Consider the following 12,253-nt stretch of genomic DNA (forward strand, 5'->3'; position numbering starts at 1 on the left):
CTATTCCTACTTTCCAGTTACTAAAACAACAGGCAGTGGCAGGTTGATATCAGGAGCCTTAATAAAAGCCCAAGGCTGTTGCTGTGCCACTAGCAAAATATGGCATTCCTAATGGCATGGAAGGAGTCTTTTGACTAAATCAAAGCAATATGAGACAACTCTTTGCCTTTAACATGTTCCTCTACCTAAAAGCTCTACCTGTCCTCTGTGGGAAGAGGACAACACTTTGCTCCCCTGTGGGTGAAGCACACCATTCACCATAGGAGGGGATCACAGTAAAATCTCTGGAAGAGTCAGTGGGACTGAAGGAGGAATGAGAGCATGAAACAATTCACTTCACATTTGTGGGATGAGACTTCTGCCAAATTATGTCTTCTCACATGAGAATTTTTCACATTGCTTAGTATCTCTAAAGCCCAGTCTCATGGGAGACCATTTTCCCTGGAGAGTGTCTTGGGCACGTTTCTTCTTCAATAAGCAGAAGAAACTCTTGTGCAGATTACAAGCCTAGCATGGCGCAGGGAGAAAAGGTCATTTCCCTCTGACCTTTTCTAAGGATTAAGAGAGAAGCAGGATAATTCCTTCTGGTGTTTATGCAACCCTAAGGCATCTAGACATTTAGCTGTATTTCAGTTCTGCAGCATAACCATCACTGAAAAGCATCATTTTAGTATCTTTGATTAAAAACAATTGATACTGTCCCCAGTAGCTGAAAACTTTATTGCACCTGGGGAGCCACATAATCAGAGGAATCAAGCCAGCAAACATTCCTCGCAATATTTTTTTTTAAGTTCTCCTAGAATTAGGCTTCTAATTCCATATTTGGGCATGACTGGGTGCCTACAGCCATTCTGTGTACCTGGATAAATATGGTATGAGGACATTCATGCATCCTCTTTCTCTTTGTTTCTGACATCCTGCCTCTTAATGAGCTCTAAATTAATTTGGTCAGAGCATGTACCTGTTGCCTGAGCCCCGAGTCCCCTGTCTTTTAATCATAAGAGAGGGAAAATGATCTCTGAGCAGAAGAAAGAACTTGATGCCTCACAAAAAGTATGTCCTCAGTACTTGGGCCAACAACATAGGAAGGGGCAGTAGTAGGACTGGAGAAGAAGATCCACCATTGGCCATCCTGCAAAGGCACAGGTAATAAGCAGATCTACAGGAGGTGTTAATACTGTCTTCATTGCTCCGTTGAAGGAGACAAGCAGAAGAGAGCTGATGCAGAGAGAAGGGTTTCCAAGCAGTAACTGGAGAAGGAAGAAATCTCCGGTAATGAAGTGTGAGGCAATAGTCTGTGTTTGGGCATCTGGAGAGTGATAGTCTCGGTACAATTTTAAAACATAAGCTACTCATTTCTCCAAGTGGATACTCTGATCAGCAGGTGAGGATGTCAGCAGTAATGGAGGATGATGACTAGCTGACAGAGGGAAAGTGATCTGTTGTATCAGAAGTTCACTCGAGAACCATATAAGATAATCGTTAAAGATTATATAGTAACTAATTGGATGAACCGTGCCTGTGAGCCCAGCCCTGTGGAGTGCATACTGTTGAAGCAGTGCTGATTCAATTTACCCACACTCAGATTTGTGTCTGTACGTATTTAAGAATTTAATTTCCCCTCTCTTTCATTTTTCAACTCAAGAAAGTGTGCTGGGGCCTCAATTTTCCACCTCCTGACAATACTGCAGCTAGACCACCACAGCTAGTGGTAAGAGATGGAAACAATCTGTAGAGAGAACTGAAATCAAAGATTAAGTTCACCTTGTTTAAGCTGTGAGTCACTCTTTCTGGCTGTATTCACAGTGTTATGACAGCTGCACTGTTTCTGCAAATTTTTTCCCAAATGGAGAAAAGTAAAAAGAAGCTTAAGAATCCATGAAAAAAAAAACCACAGAAATGGTGGGAGAAATGTTCCAAATTTTCTTTGGACTAAATAAGCAGTTCTTAAACAATTAACTTTCTAAAGCAGTTCTAAATTCTGCTGAGTTGCAAAGTATCTTCACTTTGCAGATTCAGCTTTTTTGAGAGACTTGCTATTAGCCTGATCTATGTAGATGATCCACCTTTGCATTCTATGTAGATAAAAAGCAGTATTCCTGGGTATCCTTGTACATCCATTCTGGGCATCTGTGATTTCTTCCCATTTATTTATTCCATGAACTTCACCGAGCATGTTGTGTAGGTAGACTTCATCAATGACAGATTAGCTTAGTTTTTTTAATCACTTCTGAATACGTAAGTATAATTAATTGTACTCACAAAGACACTTTGATTGCACCTGCAAAATCAAATTCTGAGTTTTGCTCTGCCTAAGGAGCTCATCTGTAATTTGTTTTTCCTCAGGTATGTCATCCATTCATGGTCCTTCTGGTGAATTTACTAGTCACATGCTAAACTAAATAGTATGACAGATTATTTATGTGTAGAGCTATAATCCTCTTCCTGTCTTCACTGAGCCCAATATAAATGTATTCCAAAGGAAATACCCAGCCAGAAGATCACACAGTACATCTCCTGAAGTCCATGCAAAAGGATTTTGGATCATTACTGTGAATAGTGAAGTCCCTCTTAGAGGTCTCTCAAGACCAGAGGTGTTCACATCTGTGTTTTCTGTTTCAGTCAGTTACTGAGGTAAAAAAAAGGACAGTATTGGTTCAACTTTCAGAGCTGCTACCTAAGCATATTGATTCACATTTCTTTTGTATTTTGCCTAGCAGTGATCCAAATCACAGGACTCAAGCCAAACAAGCAGTTACCTAGTTACTAGTTACTTCTCATGGAGGCAGGAGAACAGCCTTTCCTTCTTGTTAGAGAGGATCCTGGAAAGCTCATTTGGCTGCTTTTGATGCTCTTACTGCCAAGGAAGAAGTAAGAGTAAATGGAAGGCTGTCTATTGTTGTATCTCCTCCTCGAGCAGTTTTTGTGGATTTTCAAGACTTTTGCTCAGTCTTCCATCTCCTCTTCCAACCTCCGCATTACTTGGTGTACTTGTCAGGGTAGATGAGGTTTGAAGCCTTGCATTGCACTTTTATTAGTAAGGAAGAGTTTTGAACAGCTAGACTTCTGCTGTTTGGCTCTCTTTCCATGACTCCTCTAAAAGGAATGAATCATGTTGAGATCAAATATAGACAAGAATTACCTACATTTCATCATCAGGATGGGTACAAGAAATTTTCTTCTGGAACAGCATAGAGTACAGAGCTGGATGTTTATATTTATAATCTTGACTGACTCTAACCCCACACAGAGAAAACATCTCTCCAGAATACTCTGCTTTTGGTATTACCATTGGCAGGTGTGTCTTATAATTTCCTATGAGAGGCAAAGGGAAGTGTCACAAACTGAATTCTGCTAAAAACAACTAGATTCGCTGACTCTTAAACTGATGTTCTTTTGTTCACTGACAAGAGATAGATTGCTCGGTAGTTCTGAAAGCCTTTGTCGACCTTATCCTGATGTGATATTGCAATCTTTTTTGAAAAGGCCACGTCCAGACTCAAGATGGCATTTCCATTAGGAAGCTTATTTGGTCCTTGGCCTCCCTGCTGAAACTGCAAACAATGACCATTTATTGCCAGCTGTGATGGTGGCAGAAGTAATGTGCACACCTGCCTGCAATAGGAACTGGACTGAGGTCACAAACTCATTTCACCTGGGATGGTAAATGACCATTGGTAGTAATTCTTTATCATGAACCACATTTGCCCAAAGACAAGCTGGCATTCCACATGGGATGTGGTTTAAATTGCACAAGCAGTTTCCTGAGCCACCTGTTCTTGGTGGTTTAATGTTAGTAGAGCATAGGAATAGATAATTTAAATAAGTTATATTCTTTGTAGAGTCATCTGAGATGTGGAATATCATAGACTGTACAGACGAAAGAGATGTGCAACTGCAGATCATTTAGACTAGATGACCAAAGTATTTTCAGCTGTGCTATTAAAAAGCTAGGTAACAAGTTCCCTCCTGTGCAGACAGTCAGTGCAAAGGCAGCAAGCTAAAATGTCACGCTGGTTTAGTCAGTTCTCAGCCCAGCCCAAGTCCTATCTGGGAGAGACAGTAAGTGGGGACTAAGAAGACCCAAGTAGACACAAAGCTTAGATGCATTTAACATAAATGATCCACTTCAGTGCACAGTAGGAATTTCACTTTCTGTAAGCTGGGCTGTTTCATGATGTTTTCCACTTCGGTTTCTAAAACAGCCCTTTCAAGTTAAATCCATGCAAAGCTAATAGTTCTCACTTGGAGTTGAGAGCTCAGTCCCTTTCAAAATTGGACCCATTTGTTCTAGAGTCTAAAATACCATTTTAGGAGCCAAAAATTGAAATATTGGGATTTGGTTTACCAAACAGGCTTAATAATAAAGGCTTCTTCAGTGACTTCTTTTTTTGAGAGATCATCAGTTCATTAATTTTGATAAGGCACTACATCTGACCCAGAGGAAAGATGTAATCAAAGCAGAAAAAAAAAAACTAGTATTGACTGGAATTTTTAAAATTTCTTTTTAAAGTTTTTTTTAATTTTTATTGTTGGGGAGTTGTTCGTTTCTGAGAAAAAAAAACATTATTCACTCTTGCTGTGCTTGCAATAGCTGTTTCTGCTTTGTGACTAAGTCTTGCCCCAGGGTTGACTGTGATCTACCTTAGGGCATTGTGACAGGGTGATGACCACATAAGCATACTTTGTCACATATTTTGGCTTGAAATGAAGGCATCATCCTACTTTCATTCTGCTGCAGTGCTGGTTTCGTGCAGAACTCATAATAATAAAAGCCTGACCCAAAGCCCGTGAAGTACATGGAAATCTTTCAGTGCGTTTTGGACAAAACAGAAGGGAAGTGAAGTACTTCATCATCACTGTTAGAAACTCATCTCCACCTCAGTTGCTTCAGGACACTTCACATATCACTAACATTTTGGGTAGGATTTTCATAATCCTAATATTATCCCACCAAAATTAGTAGTAGTTTTCTTTTCTTTTCTTTTCTTCTTTTTCAGGAGCAAACCTAAGGCAAGTATTAGGTGGTTTGGGGCTTTTTTGTTAGCTTTATTTCATTTTTTAAATCCAGTCACTGCTGACAGTCATCAGCAAGGGTAATGGATAATACATTGGAGAGAATGACTGCACCTCTCATTTCTATCTGCTGTGCATGCCTTGTGTAGCAATCTGTTTCAGCAAGTATAAGACTTAATGCTTAAGTACTCTTGGGCCAGCACTTTTCACAATCATTAAGCTTACTTTTTAAAATACAAGCACTAAAACCTGGTCTAGAACCACATGAAAATCTCTAAACGGAGGTAGGTCAGCATTTCCAGAAAAAAATAATGCAGTATAGTTGTCTCTGAAAGAGAGGGAAAAACGGCACCACAGGCAAAAAGAAGGCAAAATGAGCACACGGTTTCATAACTAAGCAGCACAAAATACTTATTCCTATGCCCTCTATTTTAAGGCTATATTCCCAATAGTAGTCTTTCACAAAACTATCAAATGTCTACCCTAGTTCACTTTCTGGTAAAATATGTCAGGTTCGTTTACCCAATTTAAGATTTGAAAAACATGTTTCATGTCAGATAACAGCCCTGAATACTGAAAGTCTGAAGTAACACATTGAGGTCTGATTTTTCAACAGTATTGTCCAGTACTGTGGGTGAAATTGCCCATAATTGTGTACAGAATTGTGAGTACCATTAATTGCACTTACAATTAGCCCATTTTAGTTATGATGGCACGTATAATCACAAGAACAGATTGAAACCTGGCTAAAAGTTAGAGCCACCATCTCCCTCTCCAGATGTCAGACTATTGTCAAACAGTTCATCATCGAATAATCATTATTCATATAGGTATTTATGGACAACTGTTGGAGATTATCAAGTGGTAAAGAATATTAGAAACTGTATGGTATTGTACATAAATGTTACATATGTGTTTTATTTGAATTGTCAATCAAATGTTGAGAATGAAAGGAATAAAAAAAGATATTCATCTCTTCCTAAGCTTTGGTAAAAATGTGGGCACTCCAGCTGTTTTTACATGTGTATCTAGCAAGGATACTTCATTCTTGTGTCCATCTTGAAAGAACAGAGAAAGCTGGGTGTGCTACACAGGATGTGGAGACTTTCTAATGGAAATCAGTCTAACCCATTGTTTTTCAATCTCTTCCTTCCCTCTGCCCTTGTCCTGTCCCTCCCTCCCTCTTGCTAGGGAGTTTTCCAAAGAAAGAGAGAAGGCTAAGGCTCGGGGCGATTTCCAGAAGTTACGGGAAAAGCAACAGCTAGAGGAGGATTTGAAGGGATACTTAGACTGGATAACTCAAGCAGAAGATATTGACCCAGAAAATGAAGATGAAGGCATTGATGAGGAGAAGCCTCGAAACAGTAAGCAATTTTCTTCTGTCTCTCTCTGTCTCTCTGTGCTTTTAGCAAGGGAGCCTGTGCCCACCTGCTATAGTGCTGAGATGGCTTATAAAGAAGAACAGGATCTTCCTGAGACATTCACTGTGCTTATACATGATTCCAGTTTAATTTCTGTAGGAAACTATGGGAGAAACACATGTACAATATTTGATATTGTTGTGCAGATCCTCAGTTTCTTGTCTGTGCTACTGACGGAAGATCCTGATATTAAACAGGAAAAGGATTAACACTTGCTGTTAGAAGTCCACTACTAGGATAAGTTTAAAAATATACATCTGTCTTCTGTTAATTTATTTAACTGCAGTTCAGTGTTGCAGGCTGTTGAGACATGGTTAATTACTTAGAAAGCAAAGGTTTCTAGGTAAATCAGTGCTACAGTATGGGAGAAGGGCCAAATCAGCTCTGTTGTACATTAAGTGAGCCATCTGTAACTCCATTGAAATCAGTGGCATTGTGTTTGCTTTTGCCAGGCTGGAATTAAGCTCTCAGACATTTCTTGTAAGGGAATTATCTCTTACTCTTTTGTTCTGGAGTTGAGAAGATGTTTGCACAAAGTGAGAATTCACCAACTATCTCTTCTTATTAGAAACCCTGAAGAAGGAAGGGCTTGAAATAAACAGTGATTCCCCACATTTCATTACCTGCATTGAATCTCCTCCTTCCACCTCCTCTTTTACCAACACAGGCTATGTAACATTTCAGAAACACATAGCAGTTGCCATTGCAGGTCCCACACTTGGGAAATGTCAGAGTTGGAACCTGTAGACAGTTACACAATTAATGAACACTGGCTCTACTCTTTGCTTTCATTACTGAAATGTGCATTTCCTTAGTTTGGTTTTGGAAAACATGAAACATTTCCTTGGACATCTCCCATCCTACCAAATTAGCAAAATCCGTTGAATGATCCAATCAGAAATTTATATTCTAGTAACAGGAAAACTGGACATGGTAAAGTTGTGCCTAAAGAATAAGGCACGATTCGTATCAGGTGCTCATGATCTTTTAGGGAGGAAGTTCTCCTCCTTGTTGCTGACAGATAATTTAAGTTACTTTAGAAAAGAAATCGTAAGGTCATTAATATCAGGTGATACCCATGACACTCAGGTTTCTGGACTTGAAGAGGTCACCAGGGTAACTTGCTCAGACTTTCCCCAAATTTTTATTTTTATGTTGGTGCTTCACAGGGCATACAGATTACTTACACAATTTAATCTCAGTAATCACTCAGAAATTAATTTCTTATTCATGGACAAAATTTGCTACTCTGTGCCATGTAATACATGGCAGGTGATGTATGGTGATTCAAATTAATTTATTTGTAGACAGAATTTCCTATTTAAAACAAAGAAAAACATCACTGTGATGGTCTCTGGTTGATTTACTCTTATGTCATCTGAATGGGGAGGCCAAGGACTGGGTTGACACACAACTCCGCTGAAGTCACCAGAAGGCTTTCCCTTAACTTCAGTTGGAGTTGGATCATTTTTATCACATTTCTTTTTAGGGACCTGCCTCCTAAAGAGAAGTGTAGCTATACTGCTAAGGTAGTGTGATGAGAACCTGCCTTGGTTACTAGCAGATTTGAAGTTTTACCTTTTCAATTAATACAGACATAATGGTGACATAAGAGTTTTGGGATGTGTCAGCTGTAGATTCATTGAATGTGCTGTGGGGTGGGGTCAATCTAGATTTGAGCTAATAAGCTCCTTTTATGGGTGATGATGTTAACTGAAAAAAATCTTCAGGTTGCTTTGAGTTCTTCCTATTCAGTTTAATAAGGCGAGTTTTGTAAGGCATGGTTTATAAAATCAGTCGTTTTACATCTGACAAGTTCTCTACAGTTTCTCACCATTGGCTGTTAATGACAGAATTACATACTCTTAGCAAACTGACTTGTTACCCATTTCTTTTCTGAACTATTAATGAAATTAATACACTGTCCTCAGTGCAGTTGGCCCCAAGTGTCTGGTCTAAGGGCAGTGGTTGCAAACTAGTCCCTAAGTACAGAGCATATCATTCTCTATGACACTGTGGCTTCATGTAACAGTTTTTGTTACATGACAGACCAGGCTTGGGAACAGATATCTGCAATGCATAGTGCTATACAGTGGAATTACACAGTAATTAGATTATGTGGTATTCAAGAAGAGACCGGACAATGCCCTCAGACACATGGTGTGAACTGTGGGTTTGTCATATGCAGGGACAGGAGTTGGACTTGATGATCCTTGTGGGTCCCTTCCAACTCAGGACATCCTATGATTCTACGCCTCGTTGAGAGGAATTGCTCAGGATGTGAAGAAAGGTGGTCATGTTGACAAGTCTCTGCACAAGATAGTAGCAGAGACAAGCAAACGAGTCACTCTATGCCTGTTTTTCTGACGTGTGTGCTCCATCTAGAGCACGCTGTTGATAGCAGTATTTGTCTTAGCACCTATGGCCTGCATCTATGAATGCCAAATTAATCCTTTGGTGTGCTATCCAGTGCTGTACCTTGGCCTTCTTCCCACCACAGGCTTTTTTGACTGTGGAAGTAGAGGGTCTCTTTGCTGCCGTCCTTCGGTAAGAAAGCAAACAGCCTCTGGATACAGACGGTAGAGAGCAGTGTTTCAACCCCCCACCAACCCCAAAGCCAATCAGAACACCTGGATGCATGCCAGCATCTAGCAGAGTTGTGAACCTTACCTTCTGGTCCTTTGTATTTCATAAATTACATTCATTTTTCCTTTCCAGTAGGTTGTTGTAATTTACTTTTGCACAATTGCAGGTACCATGTTGTTTAAACTTCCTTGTATTTATTGATACTTCTGAATTTCAACCTTTATTCAGGTGAAAAGTGAGAATGTATTTTCAAAGAGCTTGCAGATGTCCTCTCCTAAGATGTCCTATTCACTTCACTGTTTGGCATGCTTATCTGTCATGTATGCCACCTGGGAAGAAACTCCTGATATACTTACTGTACCTACCTGTGCGTTTCCACATCTTGCTTATCTTGCTACCTATGAACATACCTTCTGCAGAACCATCTCAGCCAACTTGGGTGCTGGAGGCTAGTTTACTAACCAGCTCTGACAAGGCCTGTCTGCTCCTCTGGTGTTGAGTCACATTGCAGCTGTGTTGCTCTTGGGGCTTGGTACACCTGCTAGAAAATTACTTGAATGAACACTGTATAACGAAATAAAAAAGAGAAGTTGAGGTCCTTTCCTTAATTATAATAGTGTCATCTTAAGATAATACCACAGAAAAGCTGCCATGAGTAAGTGACAGGGTGTTTGGCTTGTTTTTTTTTGTGTGTGTGTGTTATCTACTGTGTTGAATATTTTGGCGTTCATGCCAGCAGTTAACCACCAGTAGGGTTAAACTGAAGGGAGAAAGATGATACTAATTCTCTTCCAAACACCATCTACAAAACAAGCTCAAACTATAAGAGACAGATGGTGCAGCTCAGGCATGGTTGTAAATGCCTCAGGAATCCCTTTGGTTTAATTGTCCCCAGGACATTTGAATCCCACCTACTAGCTGTGCTGAGCTTGCATTGCTGACAGTCCAATGTCTTCCTTGTCTTCTTGTGTTTAGCTCTTGCTGAAAGAGCTTCATATGTGGCTTCAGTCTGCTTCTCCCTTGAGTAATCTTCAAATTTCATTGTCTTCTTTCTCGAGCACAACATCCTGAACTTCACAGAAGAGTGTTACTGCCCCTTTCCAGAACACTTTGTTCAGTGACAAATTAAGTAATAATGTTGACTTTTAAGGTGTGAGTCCTGAGCCTTTCAGATAACAATTCACTGAAGTACACAGGGCAGTTCAGACCTCCTAAAGCTGTTGTTTTAGTTCAACAAACTTCAGAGGTTGCCTTTACATCAGTTATGTTGCACTAATTCTCAGGAGATGTGGGCTTCTGCATGAACTGACAGTGACTCACACTGTTACTTCAAAGAAATCACATCAGTTTTTGCTTCATCGTATTTCTCCTTGGAGGTTATTTGCAGGTTAGGAGTTTGGATTTTCATATAAAGGATATCAGAAAAGTTCAGAAGTTGAATTAAAATATACTTATTAAACTATAGTCTCAGCTAATGTAAACTCTGAGATTCAGCAGTTTACACCATCTAGGCTCTGACCCAGGTAGTCTACGTAAACTGAATCATCCCAAACACAGAAAACATATGTTTCCAGTCTCTGTCCTTGGCCGAAAAGCCAGGTTTGCCACCTTCCTATTCTGTAAAGCAGGCTGCTGCATGCCTGTCCGCATAGGAACTGCCACCTGTAGAGCAGAGAACATGAAGTGCAAGGGAAGAGAGATTCACTTGCATCCCCATTTGGTTTGTCTGCCTATGCCAGTTAGGGTATCATCCATCATATTTAGTATATGCCACTGCTTTCCTGAAGCTGTCAAACCTTGTCCTAAGTCTACCTGTGTGTTTACAGTGCTTAATGAAATGGTCAGCAAGTTTAGGGACTACAACAATGAGCATCTTAGTGGAGGAAAGGGTGAGAAAGGAAAAGAAATGCAGCCAGAGCTGGACAATCTATGCAGCCTTTAGCCGATGCTCTCCATAGCAGAGGTCTGGGCATTCTTCTTAGGCAGTTTATTACCAGTTTTCTCTCACATGCATTGAGGGGTTTTCACAGAACAGACTGAGTTCATCCTCTGCATTTTGGGAAGTGCATGTTTAAGGCTATTTTTCCTTGTTGTTTGCAAACACAATTTTGCAATTATGGCAGATGTGAGGTGGGAAATGTGAAAAGGCTTCTGGGGGCTGTTTGTGTTGATGGTTTTCTTCTATGTTCTTTCCTTGATAGGCCTTCCACATAGGAAGAAAACATTAATTCAACAGTGGAGGGAGACACATGTCATGGCACAAAACAGCTACTGAATTTCAAAATTATATGATAGCAAAGAGAACTGTCCTCCAGTTGCCACAGTAACTGGGAATTTGCCCTTTATTTTCCTTCCTGAGAGTGGTCTGGAATGCATCTGTGTTGCTGTGGGCAGAGGCAGGAAACCTCAATCCAACCCAGATTCTCCTCCTATTGAAATTAATTGGCAAAACTCCTTTTGACTGCACTGGGGTCAGAAAAAAGCTGTGAATGGGCAGGGAGAAGTAATTTTATGTTTCTGACTGCTTAGATTTTGCCCTCCCTCTGTTTTCCTTTATTTCTGCCCTATCTGGTGCTGCCATCTGCAACACATGACCACATTAATGTCAACAGAGTCTCTAAGAGTTATAGAGCCCACTATTTGGCCTGGAATCTGATTAAAAAGGTGTTCTGTGATTCAAGACAACTCTTTCTTCTAGTGAAGTCATATCCAAGGCAGTACTGTAAATTCAAGAGCTGATTTGCAAGTAGCTTACCCTACAAAAATTTAAACTCTAATCATACTCCAGGGGTCTATTGTAGTGGGACTGATGGCTGTAAACAATCAGGTTTTCATGTAACACAGCAGAAAAAGCAGTACAAATCAATGTATTGCTTATCAAAAGCACATAGCAATACTTCATACAGTACATTAAATAATGAAAGGTATGGGCAGAGGTTTATCTCTAGGTGCAGATTTATGCCTCAGTTAAAGTGGGAATAGAAATTGCCCTACTGAAGAGAAAAACTACAGAAATACAGGCAGGTTCTAAAATATGTAAAAAACCTAAGCTGTTTAAAAAGAAATAGTTTTGAATCTTCACCTTCAGTTTGTTAACATCTGAGTTCACTGCATCTAAGGAATCATCTGCAATCTAACTTTCTGGTGGACCACAGATTTTGCCTCAGTTCTGCAACCAGTGTTACTTGTGAATAGCACTAGTCATGACTAGGCAGTAGAGTGCATTTAAA

General features: G+C 40.0%; 1 protein-coding gene across 36 annotated transcripts in view; it reads left to right on the forward strand.

Annotated features, from left to right (window-relative positions):
• CACNA1C (calcium voltage-gated channel subunit alpha1 C) overlaps positions 1-12,253 on the forward strand; it is a 492,189-nt gene that overhangs the window by 339,308 nt on the left and 140,628 nt on the right. For all 36 annotated transcript variants that reach the window (XM_065036455.1, XM_065036462.1, XM_065036245.1 and 33 more), the window contains one exon: positions 6,208-6,380. In XM_065036455.1, the coding sequence (XP_064892527.1) occupies positions 6,208-6,380 (173 nt within the window). The remainder of the gene's footprint in view (positions 1-6,207; positions 6,381-12,253) is intronic.

Source organism: Columba livia, chromosome 1 (genome assembly GCF_036013475.1).
Source record: "Columba livia isolate bColLiv1 breed racing homer chromosome 1, bColLiv1.pat.W.v2, whole genome shotgun sequence".
Taxonomy (NCBI): domain Eukaryota; kingdom Metazoa; phylum Chordata; class Aves; order Columbiformes; family Columbidae; genus Columba; species Columba livia.